The sequence below is a fragment of the Hemitrygon akajei genome, chromosome 22, assembly GCF_048418815.1.
Source record: "Hemitrygon akajei chromosome 22, sHemAka1.3, whole genome shotgun sequence".
NCBI lineage: Eukaryota > Metazoa > Chordata > Chondrichthyes > Myliobatiformes > Dasyatidae > Hemitrygon > Hemitrygon akajei.
Window position 1 is genome coordinate 23567572 of NC_133145.1, and position 19508 is coordinate 23587079.

General features: G+C 37.6%; 1 protein-coding gene across 1 annotated transcript in view; it reads left to right on the top strand.

Moving 5' to 3' along the window:
• The window catches only part of LOC140714924 (uncharacterized), a 91260-nt gene that overhangs the window by 10423 nt on the left and 61329 nt on the right, over window positions 1-19508 (top strand). The window contains exons 28-40 of the mRNA XM_073026593.1: window positions 972-1090; window positions 4320-4516; window positions 4615-4798; window positions 5364-5529; window positions 6732-6856; window positions 8519-8827; window positions 9084-9287; window positions 9794-9919; window positions 10032-10202; window positions 10295-10399; window positions 10504-10599; window positions 11412-11546; window positions 12139-12149. Coding sequence (XP_072882694.1) covers window positions 972-1090; window positions 4320-4516; window positions 4615-4798; window positions 5364-5529; window positions 6732-6856; window positions 8519-8827; window positions 9084-9287; window positions 9794-9919; window positions 10032-10202; window positions 10295-10399; window positions 10504-10599; window positions 11412-11546; window positions 12139-12149 — 1948 coding nt within the window. The remainder of the gene's footprint in view (window positions 1-971; window positions 1091-4319; window positions 4517-4614; window positions 4799-5363; window positions 5530-6731; window positions 6857-8518; window positions 8828-9083; window positions 9288-9793; window positions 9920-10031; window positions 10203-10294; window positions 10400-10503; window positions 10600-11411; window positions 11547-12138; window positions 12150-19508) is intronic.

Below are 19508 nucleotides of genomic sequence, written 5' to 3' on the forward strand. Positions count from 1 at the left end.
ACTGATCAGTTCTATGTTGATAATGTAATTCTTGTGACCCTGAAAAATTTTTAGAAAGCACAATACAATTCATAGACAAGGTAGTAGGCAAAATTTGATAGAGACCCAAATTAACTCACCCAGTTCAAGATGGGTTAGACCTTGCGGATCAGGCTCAGTGCTTAACCAAAGTCAGGATTATTTCCTGAATACACTGATGTATCTTAAACTCTTGATCAATATCTATAGTTTTACCTCAAACAGCACAATAGTGTGTCTGAGACTCTTATATTAAAAGAATGGTTGTGCAAGGTCATGTTTGGAGAAAGTGCAAAGTGCTAAGTTTGGGTTTGAACAGAGCCATAGATCAATACAGCACAGATACAGGCCCTTTAGCAAATGGTGAACATGGTGCCCATCTAGCTAGCGCTAACTTACCAATTTGGCCCATTGAGCTCCGAGCCCCACCTTTCCTTATACTTATCCAAGTGCTTTTCAAATGATAATTGTACCTTCCGCTAACACTTGCCCATGGCAATCCATTCCATACACTCACCACACTCTACATGAAAAAGTTGCCTAAAGTCCCTTTCAAGTCTTACCATTGCACCCAAAAGCCACGTTAGTTTTGGACTTCTTTACCCTGGGGAAAAGATTGTTACCAGTTACCTTGTGTATGCCACTTACCTAGTTGGGTTGGATTTTAACTTTATATCTGAGCAGACCTATAGCCTACATCCCTTCCTCATCCTGGAAAGGAAAAAATCCCTATGTGATGACTGACTTTCTCACACTATAACATAACAACTCTGACTAGTACTTGTTACAAATCAATTATTTATATGCTGAATGGTTTCTATTTTGCATAAACATACTGTGTAACTATGTAATGTTGTTATAATTTTCAAAGGTTTCAAAGGTACGTTTAAGGTCAGAGAAATATATACAATATACATCCTGAATTACTTCTTATCATTATTTCTGATTTTCAGGGGAACTGAACCGCCAGGTGGAGGAGAAAGAGGCCTTAGTATCTCAGTTGACAAGAGGGAAACAAGGATATACCCAGCAGATTGAGGAACTCAAAAGACAGCTCGAGGAAGAAACAAAGGTACCAATATATCTACTATATCTTCCATATTAGTTTAACAAGAAAATTCATACAAAAAAAAAGAATGGGGCATACCTTGCTGGGGAATGCTGGCAATTCTGTAGAGTATCTCAAACATTTAACCTCATAATTACCAGAAAGTTCATGATGTCCATATTTGTAGAAAGGAACAAGCCCATTAATTTGAGTAGTGAGCTCAAGTCTTGTTTGAGAAAGAACATTCTGTAAGTTTTTAATAGTACTACAATTCTTAATTGTTCCAACTATTTAAAAGTATGCATGTGATTTCCTCAGATTTTACACCTTCAAAAATTTTAAATAGTGTTCAAGCATGACAAAAATATGATGATAAATTGTAGGAGCAGAATCAGGTCATTCAGCCCATCGAGTATGCTCTGCCATTTTGTCACAGCTATTCCATTTCCTTTCAATCTCATTCTTCTACCCTCTCCACAGAATGTTTTACACACTGATTAATTAAGAACCTATCAATGTCTGTCTTAAATACATGCAATGACTTGGTCCCTACAGCTGCCTGTGGCAATGAATTCCACATATTCACCACGCTCTGAAATCTCTCCCCATTTCTGTTCTAAACAGACATCCTAATTCTGAGACTGTGCCCTCTGATCTTAGACAACCCCACCATAGGAAACAGCCTCTCCAAATTCACTCCATCTAGGCTTTTCAGCATTTGATATGTTTCAATGAGACTCCCCCTCATTCTTCTAAATTTCAGTACGGTCCAGAGCCATCAACTGCTCCTCATACGATAAGCCTTTCATTCCCGAAATCATTCTTGTTTCTCTGTGTAGAACTTCCTCTGAACCCTCTCCAATATCATCATATTCTTAGATAAAGTGCCAAAAACTGTTCATAATACTCTAAATGTGGTCTGACCAATGCTTAATAAAGCCTGAGCATTACATTCTTGTTTTAATATTCTAGACCTCTTGAAATGAGTGCTAACATTGCATTTGCCTTCCTCACTTTCAGGGAATTTAGGGAATCCCAAGTCCCTTTGTGCCTCAGATTTTTGCATTTTCTCTCCATTTAGAAATGAGTCTATACTTTTATTCCTTCTACCAAAGAGCATAACCATCTGCTTCCTGATACTGTATTCCATCCGCCCATTCTCCTAATCTGTCTAATTCCTTCTGCAACCTCCCTACTTCTTCAACACTACCTGCTCCTTCACCCATCTTTGTATTGTCTGCAAACTTGGCCACAAAGCAATCAATTCCTGCATCCAACTCATTGACATACAACATAGAAAGTAGCACCCCAAACACTCATCCTGAGGAACACCACTAGTCACCAGCAGCCAATCAAAAAGGGCTCCGTTTATTCCCACTCATTGTCTCCTGAAATCAGCCAATGCTCTACAATGCTAGTATCTTTCCTGTAATACCGTGGGCTCTTATCTTGTTAAGCAGCCTCAAGTGTGGCACCTTGTAAATGGCTTTCTGAAAATCCAAGTACATCACATCCACCAATTCTCCTTTGTCTATCCTGCTTGTTATTTCCTGAAAGAATTTCAACAGAATTGTCAGGCAAGGTTTTTCCTTGAGAAAACCATGCTGACTTTGGCCTATTTTATAATGTGCTACCAAGTACCCTGAAACCACATCCTTAACAATTGACTCCAACATCATCCCAACCACAGAGATCAGGCTAACCATCTTATAATTTCTTTTCTTAAACAGGGAATGGCATTTGCAGTTTTCCAAGCCTCTAGAACCATGCCAGATTAGTGAATCTTGAAAGATAATTACCAATGCCTTCACAATCCCTTCAGCTACCTCTTTCAGAATCCTGGTGTAGTCCATTTGCTACTGATGACTTACCTACCTTCAGCTCTTTCAGCTTCCCAAGCACCTTCTCCCTAGTAATAAACAACTGCATTCACTTCTGCCCCCTGACACTCACAAACTTCTAGCATTCTCCTAGTGTCTTCCACCATGAAGACTGATGCAACATGCTTATTCTGTTTGTTTGCCATTTCCTTGTCTCCTATTATTTCCTCTCCAGTGTCGTTTTCCAGTGGTCCAATATCTACTCTTGCCTCTCTTTTACGCTTTAAATATCTGAAAAAAACCTTTAGTATCTTTTTTGGTATTATTGGCTAGCTTACCTTCATATTTCATTCCCCCCCCCCCCCACCCCCGTGGCCTGTTTTAGTTGCTTTCTGTTGGTTTTAAAGGTTTCCAAATCCTCTAACTTCCCATTAATTCCTGCCCTATTATATGCCCTCTCTTTTGCTCTTATGTTGTCTTTGTCTTCCCTTGTCAGCCATGGTTGCAGAATACTACTTCGCCTTTAGGATGGATCTATCCTGCGCCTTCTGAATTACTCCCAGAAACTCCAGCCATTGATGTTCTGCAATCATTCCTGCTAGTGTCCCCTTCCAATCAACTTTGGCCAACTCCTCTCTCATGCCACTAAAATTCCCTTTACATAACTGTAACACTGATACATCTGCCTTTAGCTTATCCCTCTCATATTGCAGCGTGAATTCTCTCATACTATTACTCCTTCCTAGGGTTCCTTTTCCTTAAACTCCCTATTCAAATTTGGTTAATTACACGACACCCAATCCAGAATATCTGAACCCCTAGTGCGTTCAGCCACATGTTGCTCTAAAAAACCACCTTACAGGCATTCTACAAATTCTCTCTCTTGGGATCCAGCACCAACTGATTTTCCCTATCTGCATATTGAAATCCTTCATGACTTTTGTAACCTTGCCCATTTGACACGCCTTTTCTACCCCCCATTGTAATTTGTTGCCCACATCCTGGCTACTGTTCAGAGGCCTGAATATAACGCCCATCAAATATTTTTATCCATTGCAATTTCTTTAGCTACAAAGATTCCACATCTGTCGATCCTATGTCCTACATAACTTTCTAAGGAAAGTTTATATAAAGTCAGGAAGAGTTGGGACATAGCAATGCCATCTGTTAACTTCTTTTCTCACCCTTAATTGTTTCATAGGCAGGGTTTATCTTAATAGAATTTGTCTCAATTTGGAACATTTCAACATAAATTATGTTGCTAGATCAAAACAAAAGTTTGTGCCATCACATTACTGTAATTTTTTTTTATAAACCAAATTGATGTTTTTCCTTTGCAGGAGTATTTCTATTCATCATAAGTTATCTATGTTCAGTAATTCACTAAGAATCAGGGGTACTAGCTGTTTCATCATTTAACACAATGATTTCAGGCTAAGGGTGCTCTGGCACATGCTCTGCAATCTGCCCGCCATGACTGTGATCTCCTCCGTGAACAATATGAAGAGGAAGTGGAGGCAAAGGCTGAGCTCCAACGTGGAATGTCCAAGGCCAACAGCGAAGTGGCTCAGTGGAGAACGAAATATGAAACTGATGCAATTCAGCGCACAGAGGAACTGGAAGAAGCCAAGTATGTAATAAAAGCAACCTGGGTTCTCCCACCACATTCTGTCAATGATTTTTTGTATTCTTGCAACACTATTATTATGCTACTTTTCCACTATTCAGGAAAAAACTTGCTCAACGCCTGCAGGATGCAGAAGAGCACATTGAGGCTGTGAACTCCAAATGTGCTTCATTGGAAAAGACAAAGCAGAGATTGCAGGGTGAAGTGGAAGATCTGATGGTAGATTTAGAGAGGGCAAATTCAGCAGCAGCAGCTCTAGACAAGAAACAAAAGAACTTTGACAAAGTAAGTACAGAATTTTTCCACTATGTTGCTGTTTCTGTCATTCTAACATGTTGATATTAAACAATTTCACCTTCAGAATGTCTCTAGAGTGGCTGCATAACTCTATTTTCAGATTAGATCTGATTGTTAAATGAAGGGATTACACAGTACTCACTTGCACACTTCCACTTCCTCTTACACACAGCACTCACTTACAAACATTTATGAATGCTAGCTCAAAATTTCTATGACAAAATGGATAGAGTTTGACAAAATGAACTTGCAAGCAATCTGGAGAAAGAAACAGTTGAATGGTTAAAGTAGTTAATTATTTCAAGTTTAAAGTGCACCATGATCCTATTGAATATGCAGGGCTATTTAAACTTAAGAAATGATGCTTGTTAGTTCTATCATTACAGTATTCTGTCCTTACAAAATATGGAGTATTGAATTGCATTGTAGCTATTCAAACACACAATTAAGAATTTTTTGGTTAATGCAGGAATACCTCAGGACAGTAGCTGTAGTGCAGAATACAATTCCTGTTTCAAAACTACAGTATAACTTTTGCTACTACACTATATAGATTCTGGCAGACTGGAAACAGAAGCATGAGGAAACCCATGCTGAGCTGGAAGCTGCTCAGAAGGAATCACGCAGTCTAAGTACTGAGATCTTCAAGATGAAGAATGCATATGAAGAGGCTCTGGACCAACTGGAAACTCTTAAACGAGAAAACAAGAATCTACAACGTAAGTGCAAAACTTTGCCTGTCACATAAATGTTTTAAATTGTTGAACTTATTGAACCATTGGATTCTGTGTTCACCTGGAATTTAAGACTACCTGGTCCAGATTTAATTAAATCTGCCTGCATAATGGAACAGTGAAACAGACAGCAATTATTTTGTGCTGAAATCCTGAAGCTGTGGCCAGTGAGTCATCTCACTTCCACTGCTTAAGATCTTTTCCATTCTTCTCTCATTCAATTAAAGGAGTTGAATTCATGAAAACATAACATGTAATGAAAATAAATGTTCTTGGAAGCATAATAACAATAAGATTTTTAACAAATCTTTTTAACTAAGTTTTAATTGAAATTACTCAGCAGGTCAAGTTACATCTGTAGAAGGAAAAATAGAGTTAACATTTTGCATCAGATGCTGCTTGACCTGTTGATTGTTCGCATAATTTTCTGTTATTGTTTCAGATTTCCAGCAACTGGAATTTTCTGATATTTATTTAGCTTTATTAGTTCAAATCCAATCTTTTCTTTAAAAACCATGCATGCATGTTGTAAATATTGAGGATAAATATTGCAGGATTTAAAAATGATGAAACTGTTTATTTTTACAAGTTACATTTTTCTCTTCCTGGTTTGAAGCAATTTGTAATCTTTAATATGAAGGACTGTTAAGACATCCTGATAGCACCATGCTTACTGCTTCAAAATCTACTTGAAATTAAATCTCATTACAACTGACTCTGTAAAAACAATGAGTCATCCATACCATAAGGATTTTGGCAGTTTCTTCCAAAAGAAAAGCAACAAATATCACCCTTTTGGCGGGGTGTCCAGAAAACACGAACCAGTGTACAGCTCAATTCTTATACACTACACTTCAAGATCTTTTAGGATCATCTCACTTCAAATATAATTACGAGCTATATAACTCATCTCCTTCTACTGTAGGCCACGAACTTATCAATCACCCCTGCTGTGGACACTTTCTGGAGATCCAAGATCTGTATGCTCCATGACCGCTGGACTAAGTGTAAATGTAGGAGGGGACTATGTTGAAAAATAAATGTGCTAGGTTTTCTAAAATTGACTCCTTCTACCTCAGGCCACAAACTTATCAATCACCCCTCATACATACTATCCTTGCATTTCTTTTACTATCAGTTTTAACTAACAAAATAGACCTAATTTGAAATTAATTTCCATAAAACAGAGGAGATTTCTGATCTGACTGAGCAACTCGGTGAAAGTGGAAAGGCTCTCCATGAGATGGAAAAAGCAAAGAAGACAGCTGAACACGAGAAGAGTGAAATTCAGTGCGCATTGGAGGAGGCAGAGGTAAAATATATTTAATTATACTGAACTTTAGACCAAATGGTCCAACAGGTTTGTCACACCCGCTGAATGCATGAAGAGTTTTCACATCTATATAGACTTAAAAGGGCTAAATTAAAAAGGAACAGGCTAAACAGTAATAGACAATTACTCTTTTCAAAGCACAGGCTCTTTACCTTGGAATAAACAGCAAGATTTATATTACGGTAATCCTTTATAGCAAATTGTTAAGAGTTTACAGTTAGACTTTAAAACAGATCTTATTAACAGAAGAAAGTGGACTGAAGAGATCCTAGAAAAGTAAATGCTGAAATTATTTAGTCAGCCAACCAGTATCAGTAGAGATGGAACTGGTTTATTTTGGAAATTCATCACCTGTTAGTAATGCTAGAAATTATATATCATGCAATTCATTTCATAGGCACTGCACGCTGGATGAGAACTTCTAGGTACACTGTAGCTGGAGAACACCATAGCACAGCTTCAGAAAGAAAGGATATCCCCTTAGAAAAGAGATGAGGAGGAATTTCTTTAGCCAAAGAGTGGTGAGTCTGTGGAATTTATTGCCACAGACAGCCACAAGGGCCAAGTCATTGGATATATTTAAAGCAAGGTTGAGAGGTTCTTTATTAGGAAGGGTGTAATGGTTAGGAGGAGAATGGGGTTGAGAGAGATTAATAAATAAGCTATAATTGAATGATGGAGCAGACCCAATGTGCTGAATGGCATAATTCGGATCCTACGCCCTATGGCCTACGTGCATTTTAGGCACATGGCCTTTCATTATAAAGAGGTTTTGAACTATAACATGATCTGGTTTAAAACTAAAAAATGCATGCACTTTTATTTTGTATATTCCCAGAAGGATGCCAACATTAAGTTGCAACCCTAGTTTACAAGATCAAGATGTAATGGGGTTTTAAGCAGATTGTCTGGCTTATAAGTAATACACAGGTATTAAAAAATGTTTTCTTCTGTGGTCATTGAGTCACAATGACACAATGGAGATTTGCCTGGTCTGGCAAATCTCCATTTAAAACCACTAAGCTGCTCATCTCTGCCAGCCCCACATCTACCATGCTCCTATAATTCTGATATTTTGCTCATCATCAGTTTTAATCACACCACCACTGATGTACCCCAAACTGCAATTCCTTCTTCCTCTTTTAAGCATAGGCTTAAATTCTATCTTTCTATACCATTCTGCTATGATATCTACTTAATGAAATTACAACACCTCACATAATTCTTCCCTAGGAGATAGGAATGAAAGGAGGTCACACACAAAATAAAACAAACTCTTATACCTCATCAGTCATTTGTAAATAGAAAAATGAAAATAGGTTGAAAGTACCCCCAAGAATGAAGTTCAGGAAAATTGCATAAGCTAATTTTCCAATAAGACTTGATGGGAGCAAAACATATATCACTTGGAGACTATCACAATTCAGCATTCTACAAATTGCTCTGGTTCTAATAATTTTTGAAAGTGTAGGATGACAAAATCTAGAGTTGTTAAATTGATCACTGTGCATTAAATAATTTTATAATGTAGTATTCCAGAAAGATACTTGAATTTAATACATAGTATCAAAGCAAGTCGAAGCAACCTTTATGATAACACCATGTGTGGCCATACTCAAATTCACTTGACCCCTCTTGTAGGCCTCTCTGGAACATGAAGAGAGCAAGATCCTTCGTATTCAGCTGGAACTGAACCAAGTGAAATCTGAAGTTGACAGGAAGATTGCAGAGAAAGATGAGGAGATTGATCAAGTGAAGAGGAACCATCAGAGAGTTGTGGAGACGATGCAAAGTGCTTTGGAGGCTGAAGTCAGGAGCAGAAATGATGCCCTTAGAATCAAGAAGAAAATGGAGGGTGATCTAAATGAAATGGAGATTCAGCTGGGACATGCCAATCGTCAGGCTTCAGAAGCTCAGAAACATCTCAGAAATGTTCAGAGTCAATTAAAGGTTTGTATGATGGGGGGATTAATTTCCTGTTTACATTTAATTGATACCTAGCTCCAAATATTATGCAATGATCTATCATCATCATAAAATGCTATATTTACATAATTAAGTTTTGCTAATAATAATTTGCTTGCGATTTGATTTTTTAAGCACTTTAAATTCAATGAAAAGTTTATTTAAATTTACATGAATACAATGTGAATATTAAGAATTTATTGTAATATCTGGTAACAAAGGAATCCTGCTTTCTAAACAGGACACCCAGATACAGCTGGATGATGCTTGCAGAAGCCAGGAAGACTTGAAGGAGCAACTAGCCATGGTGGAGCGCAGAAGCAGCTTGCAACAGGCTGAGATTGAAGAAATGAGAGCAGCTCTGGAACAGACAGACAGATCTCGCAAAATTGCTGAGCAAGAGCTGGTTGATGTCAGTGAGAGGGTTACACTGCTGCACACTCAGGTTTGTCTCCCCACACTTTGAATCCAATGAGCATGTAGATCCTGCTATATACAGGTATGGTGCTAAGCTTACAAACTAAAATTGCTCAGAAGTGGAGAAGCTTCAGGATGAACTTAACAGCAGAATCTTATTGTTATTATTAGTTAATTGTCCTGTCCAGCAGCCTACCTGGATTATGAGAAAGACCTCTGTTGATAGAAGGCTATAGTTTGCTCAGCACATTCACTGAAATGTTTTCAGTTTCTGAGAATCATGCAATACATACCCAATACAGTACTGGAGACTAATTTAATTATGTCTAAATTTCTCCACAGCATGACATCAAATATCCCTTCCATAGAAGTACTGGCAGCAATATAGGTGTTCTGTTGATGATTGATGTTGCACTCTCTATTTTATGTTTTTAAATAATTCATTGCAACAAAGTTCCACCCACCTGCATTGTGGTTTTGATATTAACATTGGTTATCCCACAAAACGTTTTCAAAAATTGTCTTTTCCTGCAGAACACAAGTCTCATCAATACAAAGAAGAAGCTGGATGCTGACCTGAACCATCTTCAGTCTGAAATGGAAGAAACTATCCAGGAGTCAAGAAACGCTGAAGAGAAAGCCAAGAAGGCTATCACTGATGTAAATTGGAAGATTTTTAATATAAATACTGATTTTTATTTTAACTATCTTATTGATATGATTTTGATTTTGATCTTGAATAATGATTTGTCCAATTGCCTCAAATTGTAAGGCTGCCATGATGGCTGAAGAGTTGAAGAAGGAACAGGACACCAGTGCCCACCTGGAGAGAATGAAGAAGAACCTTGAGCAGACGGTGAAGGACCTGCAGCTTCGCCTGGATGAGGCTGAGCAGCTGGCAATGAAAGGAGGAAAGAAGCAGCTCCAGAAACTGGAGGCCAGGGTAAACAATGAGATTATTTTAGTGTGCTACATACCGAAACCTTAGGAAACGAATAGATATTAACAATTAATCCCATTTGTTGGCTGATTTAGGTACGTGAGCTGGAAAATGAGCTGGAAGCTGAGCAGAAACGAGGTGCTGATGCCATTAAAGGTGTTCGCAAGTACGAGAGAAGAGTCAAGGAACTGACATATCAGGTACTGCAAGGAAGTGATTAGGAGTGGCATAAACTGTGGGATAGAGTAATACTTATTAATCTTCAGACGGAGCACAAATTTTGCTTCTTTCATGATTTTCACAGTCAGAGGAAGACAGAAAGAATGTCTTGAGACTACAGGACTTGGTTGACAAGCTACAGCTGAAGGTTAAGGCCTACAAGAGACAATGGGAGGAGACTGTAAGTAATTCTAGTTCAAATTACTTTTTCAAAAGGTTTATGAGTTTTAATGATACAAAAATTTAAATATTCAGAACTGTTTCAGTTACTTGTGTCAATCCCCAATACCTTATGACCTTATAGCAAGCCCCTTTGATCCACACAGCCTTTAACTTTGTGCCATTTAGTAAGTAATTTCATTTCTTAGTCTGAAGTGAATGACCTGGGAATTGCCTAAAATCCATTTATCACACTTGCCAATTTGTAATTAAAACTTCCTTCAACATTGCCTATGGCAGTGCATATCATTGTGTCTGTGGAAGACTTGTATACTTGACTTGCTCTACTTTTTTTGAAATATAGTGGTTATTTGTAGCCTCAACATAAATCCTTGCAAAGTTTCACAAGACAAAATCCTAATAATAAATACATACTCATTATCTCTGTTCTTAGTCACTGCCAAATAATATAAAATTATAACGGAAAAGATTTCAATTAGACAGAAGACATCAGCAAATGCTTTAAGATATAATAAGACAATTTTGGACTGTCTATGCTGTGTTTAAATTCAATATGTACATGCAAAAGATCAAATATACTAAGCAGTCCAATATCTAGTCTTCACTCATAACAATGCATACAGAAGTCACTGGGATACAATATTGTCAATTGTATGACCATTTCGATTTAAAGTGGTCACTGTTCTGACGAAATAATGAAAATTGGCAATAAAGCTATTAAAATTTATAGGAGTGTCAAGTAATTGTTTATATTTTCTTATCAGCAGTGTTTCAGCCTGCAATCTAATGATTTCTCACACTATATTCCTGTAGGAGGAACAGGCCAACATGCACCTGTCCAAGTTCAGGAAGGTGCAGCATGAACTGGAGGAAGCCGAGGAACGTGCTGACATTGCAGAGTCTCAAGTCAACAAACTTAGAACTAAAACCCGGGACATTACTATGAAGGTATTGTGGCTCAAGTAACTTTAATAATTATAACTCCTTAAGACATAGGAGCAGAATTAGGCTATTTGGCCCATTGAGTCTGCTCTGACATTCAATCATGGCCGATCCTGGCTCAACCCCAGTTTCCGGCCTTCCCCTGTAACCTTTGATGCCATGTCCAATCAAGAACCTATCAACCTCTGCCTTAAATACACCCAACGACCTGGCCTCCACAGCCGCATGTGGCAACAAATTCATCACCCTTTGGCTAAAGATATTTCTCCACATCTCTGTTTTGAAAGGGCGCTGTGCCCTGTTGTCCTTGACTCTCCCACTATGGGAAACATCCTTTCCACATCTACTCCGTCTAGGCCTTTCCACATTTGAAAGGTTTCAATGAGATCCCCCCCATCCTTCTGAATTCCAGCGAGTACAAACATTCCTTGTATGATAACCTTTTAATTCCTGGAATCATTAATTATAGTAGTAATTAATTTAAATTTACATATACTTTTGTTAGTAGTAATCATATACTGTAAATATTATATAACTAAAATACTTGTATTGTTCATTGCATCAAACCAACAATTTGCATTTCCTTTTCATCCATTAGAGCGCTGAAGAGTAGAAGGCAATATGAAATGGTCCAAAGAAGAAATCCACAAAATGTGTATTTCTCTGTAACATACAGTAGTTTTATAAATTAAGTGATAACTAAAGAAATAAAAGTGCAACACTGAAGAAACTTTTTTCTTGTCAATTTGCCTTTGTTGGATGATTCAATAATTATAGAAAACATAAACAGAAATAAGTTGTACTGCAATCATAAATATTGGTGAGTATAGGATGGGAATATTAGAATTGGTCACACCTTCAGAGATAAGTGAAAATAAAAACGAAAATGGAGATGCTGGAAGCTAAAAACAAATAGAAAATGCTGAAAGCACTCAACAGTTCAGGCCAAATCTGTGGAAGAAGTAAGAGTTATGTACTCAACCTAAACAATTAATTCGGTTTTTCTTCCCATCTTTTCTATTTTCTGTTTATATTATACCTCCATCAGAACATTTGAAGTGGAAATTTGTCTGTAAAATGTGTTGGTGCAAACTATGATGCCTAGGTCAATTTGTGTTTTGGGCCCAATTAATTATTTTCCCCTGAGCTGCAGGTGCCTCTTTTACCCCCCCCCCCCCAATTAATAGTTTGTATTTGAAATTGCCATGTGCAGAGTCACTGATCTTCCCTAGAATTGCCATAAGTACATTTTCTGAAACAGGAGTGGTTGGGAAAGGTAGCAGTAGAGTGATTATGACAACTGTAAAGTCTTAGGTACATTTTAATTCCTGTTGGCACCACCAGAAACTCTTCAAAAATTACTTTATATTAAAAAAGCCAACCTTTTACTTGTAGCATTTGTCAGGTCACAGAAACGAAGAACATGAAAATCAGGGACAGAAACAGGCAATTCAGAATAACGGCTGAACTTTTACCTCAGTGTCACTCCCCTGTAATATCTTCATTAATATTAAAATTAATATTGTCTTAAGCATACCCAGTAAATGAGCCATCACTGCCTTCTAGTAAAGACATTCCTCATCTCAGTCTTTATCTGAGTCTTTATTTCTAGACTGACTGATTTTGATACTCCAGCCAGGAGCTACATCAGCTCTATATCTATCTTCTCAACCCCTGTGAGGATGTCTTTAAAGAAGATCAGCTCTCATTCTTCTGAGATTGTATACCCAGTCAGTTTAATCTCACATCAGAGAACAAATCTCTAAGCTCCAGGAACTAATCCGATGAACCTTCAATGTACTCACTCTCTCGAAAGTTTATTCCTTCTTAGAACGAGAAACAAGAGCAGTGCACCATATTGGTGTGGTCTCACCAGGGATTAATATGATTGTAGTAATATTTCTTTACACTTGCATTCAAATTCTCCAGCGCTAAATGCACATGTTCCATTTGACATCCACAATGCTACTTCAAAGCATCAAATTATGCACTGTTCCCATTTCAAGAATCTATCTTAATTTTGGCTTCAGAACATTTGGATTAGGAATTCAAACAATTGATGAGCAATATATATTATAAGATTTTATTTCTTTTTTACCACTTATCTAGCTTAAGGCTGATATGTTACTAAAATTATTACATAATCTCTGAATATCTCTTTAGTTGTTAAATAGAACAACATTAATATTGATTTGACAATAAGCTAAAAATAAATCCAATAGACAAAAATAATCATTTTGCACAAAAAAGGGGTTGTTTGATTACCTCATACCCATTTATTCTCATTTAATTTTTAATGTATGAAGTAATTGCTAGTTTTATTTCTACTTGGGCTGACTGTATTTTATTAGTCTTAGTTGCCATCTTTGCATTTAAGGACCATCAACCATGACCTGAGAAAAAAAACCTGAAAAAATAATCTATTTTCAGATAATAAAATGAGAGCTTTGTTTCATTATATTATAGATATTATATATATAGAAACAAAAATAGATGATTCTTTTGGGTATTAAAATGTTTAAACTAATAACTTTAAACTGTTTTATTGAACTAGTTATTTCCAATTTCTGGAAGGACTTAATTATTCAAATAGAAAGAACATTTTAAATACATGTTCTGAGTTTAACTTGTTTGTTCAGATAATTCTACTTCATTGGATTCCATTGTCAATATGAATTAAACTGAGATTGGGAACAGAATACAAATTGATTTTGGAAAGAAGGAGCTGCACTGGTATGAAGAAAGTAGAACGAAAGAGTAACTAACATTGATATGGTACTTCATTGATTGCAGGATATCCTACACACTTTACTACTGATTAGAAATGTAAGTACTTGAAGAGTGCAGTGACGCATGGGCAGAGCAGCAGAAAATCTAACAGTTCCACTTACGCCCAGCAATAATGTACAAAAATTGACATGATAACAGCCAAGTTATTTTTCATAACATAATTAATTCAGTGAAAAATATTAACTAGAGAAATATTCCCCTCCTCTTACTTGAATTAGCATCCACCATGATAACAGACAAGGATTTGATCTAAAATACTGTCACTGTAGCAACACACACAAAATGCTAGAGGAACTCAGTAAGCCAGGCAGCATCTACAGGAAAAAGTGCAGCCACTGCTTCGGGCCGAAACCCTTCGACAGTCCTTTTTCCACAGATACTGCCCGGCCTGCTGAGTTCCTCCAGCATTTTGTGTATGTTGCTCAGATTTCCAGCATCTGCAGATTTTCTCTTGCTTATTGTCATTACAGCACTTCATCAGGAATAGCTCCCCAAAATAAGTAAAAGAATTGGGTAGGCAATTAATCTGTGATTGTTCACTGGGTTGCTGACAACATATTAAATTGATAATGGATTGATTTTTGCTTGTAGCCTGTCCTCCTTAATGTCTGACCTTCCCAACAATTTGCATTTGATAACTATTGGGTTAGTGTCACAACTTCAATCCCACTGTAAAAAATAAGATAATTAGAACAGATGTGCCCAGAATGTATGGGTCCAGCAACTGTCTATCTCCTTAATCAACAAGAATCATGAATGAACAGTGTGAAGCATGTACAAAGAAAGATGGTTAAAATACTGACTCCAATGTCAAAGCTATATAAAAACCAATATAAGAAGGGAAAGAAAGGCAAGATAATGATTTAGATCATATATGTCAAACTCAAGGCCCGCGGGCCAAATCCGGCCCGCAGTGGAATTATCTTTGGCCCGCGAGATAATATCTAATTACTATTAAAGCTGGCCCCAGTAATCGAAGCGCCTATGGCGTATGATATGGCTAATGCTGAGTTTATTCAGGTATCAGGTTTTCAGGGTTTTTAGTGTTTATTCGGCAGTCTTCTTCATAAGAAACAGAATTTGTAAAGTGAAACACTTTGTAGTTATAGCACAGACTGAGACACATGAGAGCAGGCTGAAAAAACGGAGGCAACGAAAGCTGCGTTCGCACGCGACCAACTGATCCGGCCCGCATGAAGCTGCATTTTGCTCAATCCAGCCCGTGACCTAAAATGAGTTTGACACCCCTGATTTAGATTATCAGAAAAGAACAAGAAATAAGTAAAAAGAAGATTTATGAATACTTCACAATTCTAAAGCTTGAATAATGAGAATCCATTTACTTTGAAAGATGGAATAAAATCCAACATGCCGTTATAATAGTTAAAATGCAGTGGACAAGCTTACCTTTTCTGATATGCATTGTATCAATCTACTGGGTAAGCATTACAACTTCATGTTTACTTCACTGTTGAATCACGTTGAGTCACACCAGTTTGGTCTGGTATCCTCAGCTGGAACCATTGCCTGTGGATGCCCATACTTCAACTTGGAAATTAAAAACTGAATATGTAGGAAATCTGCAATGAAACACCAAGTGCTGAAAATTTTCAGCAGGTTAGCTGACCTTCTTGGATTCATCCTACTCACACATTTCAGAAATGTCCTGCAGAGGGATACTGAAAAGAATACACTGTGGGAAACTATTCTAAATCAATGGATGCTTTTTGGTGAATTGCTACTTCGATTTTTTTTTGGCAGACAAGAAGTGTTAAAAGTATGCAGCTCTGTAATTTTCACTGCAGTTATAAAATATGGTATAACTTGAATGCCAATAACACAGTATGCTTGGGACTTCAGGAGTGCTGGACTCAGATTTTGTGAACTATTAGTTGTTACTGCTATTAATACAGCAACACATTTTAGTAAGTTTTTGTACTGATTGTGCAGTGTATTACAATAAATTTCCCTATTAACCCATAGAGATTAAGAGAAGTGCAGAACCCTGAACAGTTTAAAAAGAACATTAAGATCCAGGGCTCTCAATAGTGGAAACGGTGCAGCAGACATTACCAGGTGAGGTAGCTGGCAAACCGTTGGGATTTCAAAATGTCAGGTAGCAACTCATCAGTTTACCCACATTTCTAGAACATGTGCATAGCTGCATAATAGTTCAACAGAAGACTACCTCATTAACACAAGATTTTAACTGAATAACCTCTAAGCTATTTTAAATGCTAATTTGGTTCTGATACAAGAACCAATACAGGCTCCAATCTGGAGTGAAAAGCAAATTGTTGCAGAAAGTCAAGCAGCATCTGTGGAGGCAGAGGGACAGGAGTGTCAAAACCCTCCATTAGCTTTGAGTGAAATCAGATGAGGCCTGGAATGATAGGCAGGTGGGAGAGGGTGGCTGGTGTGTGACCAGGTGGGGGCAGATGGAACCAGCTGGGGGAAGTGGAGGCTGGTGATAGAGAAAGGGGCTGCTTAGATAAGTGGAGAAACAAAAAAAACCTGTAGATTTGAGAGTCTGATAAGTAGACAAATCTCAGAGTTGTATTTTGATACATAGTTTGATAATAAAATAAACCTTTGAACTTTTAGAACCAAATAAAGGAGGCATAATGAAAGGATGAGGAGGAGTGGCAATGGGATGGAATGACACTGCATGGAAGCGTGGGGAGAACCTGGCTGAATTGGAAGAGGGAAAGGAGCAAAGGGGGCGCGGGTTCCTTATATTTGGAAAAATCAATGTTCAAACCATTGGTTTGCGGACCACTCAGGCAAGTAGTGGTCTTGTTTTGGTCTCAGCCTGGCAATGAAATTAAATTAATACCGACACCAATACTATTAAGGCTGTATGATAACATTAGTTACCACATAGAAAAAGACAAATTTATCATACACTACATGACCATATATCACCGAAGCTGACATGAGATTTTGCGTATTTCATTTCTGACCGTTCTCCACGCGATAACATGCTGCCAGACAAGCAGTTGTAAATGTTTAACCGATACGCAACGGAGTTTCACGCCGGATGCTAAATAATCAACATTTACGATCAATGTCTCTTTTTCTCTTCACGGAACGCTAATTTGGTCACTCAACATCTCTTACCTTGGTCGATTCTGCTGAATAAAGATTTGCAGCACAAACTGTAATGAAATAAGTATCATTCGCGTGTCGTTATTAGAAATGTCATTAAAGAATGATGCGACATAAACTAATGCCTTACGAACCAGTTTCAGAACTAGCATATAACTACAAAGGATACACAATAACTCTACTGCATGTCAAACGCCGTGGAATATCTAAATAACAAAATCTCAGTTAGTCAAATAATGATCACGTATTTATACCAGAATTAGAACCGGACGGTTGCGCGCTCGAAGCGGTCGATGGTTCATCTCACAACCTATATACACTGAATCATTTTGCCTGCGCAGCAAGTCCGGTCCCTATTTGGCATTTGTAAAGTGTGACGAACATTTCTGGTTCTCAGATTAATTCCTGTTTTCTCCCATCAGGATAAAATTAGAGAAGCAGTGTCAATAGTTTTGTGTGAAACTTCAGAGCCGTTAAACTACACCATCACATGATCCCAGAGCTGACCAAGCAGAGCGATCGTGCGCCAAGTTTAGAGTGCACTGTATCAGATTAAATAGTTAATTTAGATACTCTCGCTAAAACAAAGCATAAACAAAATTCCCCCAAATATATTAGTGCTCAGTAATTTAATACTGTAGATTTGAAAGCAAGTCGGGTTAATGGAATATATTTACAATACATGCAGTTTACTTTTTGTAATGGAAAGACGAGGTTTGTTTCCTGCCGTCCAATGTCATCGCGACTAAATGCAGAAATGATCGTTTTTCACGAGTCTCGGCTGAACTCCCAAAAAATCGTATTCCGATTTTATCTCATTCTTCGAATAGGAACAGGTTGTGGCGAAAAAATTAAAGTATTTTAATGGAAATTAGCTGATGTAAGATAAGCTGTTCATTTTGTCTGGTAGTTTCCGAATGTCAGCAAATTCTTAATTATGATAAGCTGTCTGAAAGAGAGTGGGAAAAGTGCGTAATATATTGATAATCAACCTTGTTAAAATCAAAAATATAGGAACGAGAGAATCATTAAATTTAATAAAAATTCAGGTACAGATCCCGGGGGTGGGGGTGGAGTGAAAGGAATGCATTAATTCAGCAACCAGTGATTCCCAAAATAGAGAACAATTTGTGTATTTTATCCTAATTCACATTGCCACGCGTGCTTGGTTATTTAAAGAGCAAACACTAGGAAATCTGCAGATGCTGGAAATTCAAACAACAACACACAAAATGCTGGTGGAACACAGCAGGCCAGGCAGCATCTATAAGGAGAAACTCTGTCGACGTTTCAGGAGAGACCCTTCGTCCTGCTGTGTTCCACCAGCATTTTGTGTGTGTTGGTTGGTTATTTATTTGGATGGACACTGCAAAAATGTTATATGAACTAAATATTGGAGAAACAGCTGCTCCAATATCTTTCTGGCTTCAAATTCCTGTCACTTTCCATGACACAGATTTGAATTGAGATTAAGTGGATCTGTGAAGTTTCCCTTGCTTCAGCTCTGGCGTTAAGCCAGAGGCAGAGACCTAGCAAACTCTTGTCTGGTAAACCCATTAATGTTTCTGCAAATGAACTTTGGGTATTCTTATTCATCGATATGGCTTAAGTTCTAAGAAGCAAAATGAATGTTCTCTTTAAAATTAAGATTCACATTTCCAAGCGATCTATTGACAATCTTGCTTTCCTTGATATTAGCTTTCTTGTAGAACAAGGCCCTGAATAGGACTACAGCTCTAATATCAATGTGCACCTGAAATTACATGCACTTAAGTGAAAATGACATGGTAACGATAAAGTGACCATAATTATTCATTTCCAATGTTTAATGAAAGATCCAAGGGGCACGTGCACACACATAATGCATACAAGAAAATAGCAGGGGACCATTCACCTCATCATACTTGTCTACTATTCAAAATGATAATGACTGAATGCCACAGGCCTCTTCTCCACTTCTGTTCTAAGACCACATAGTGCCCATTTCTGTGACCTTTCACAAAAGGCATCTACCTACTTTGTAAATATCGCCAAAGATGTAGTGTCCTTAATGCTGTGGGACAGCAAATT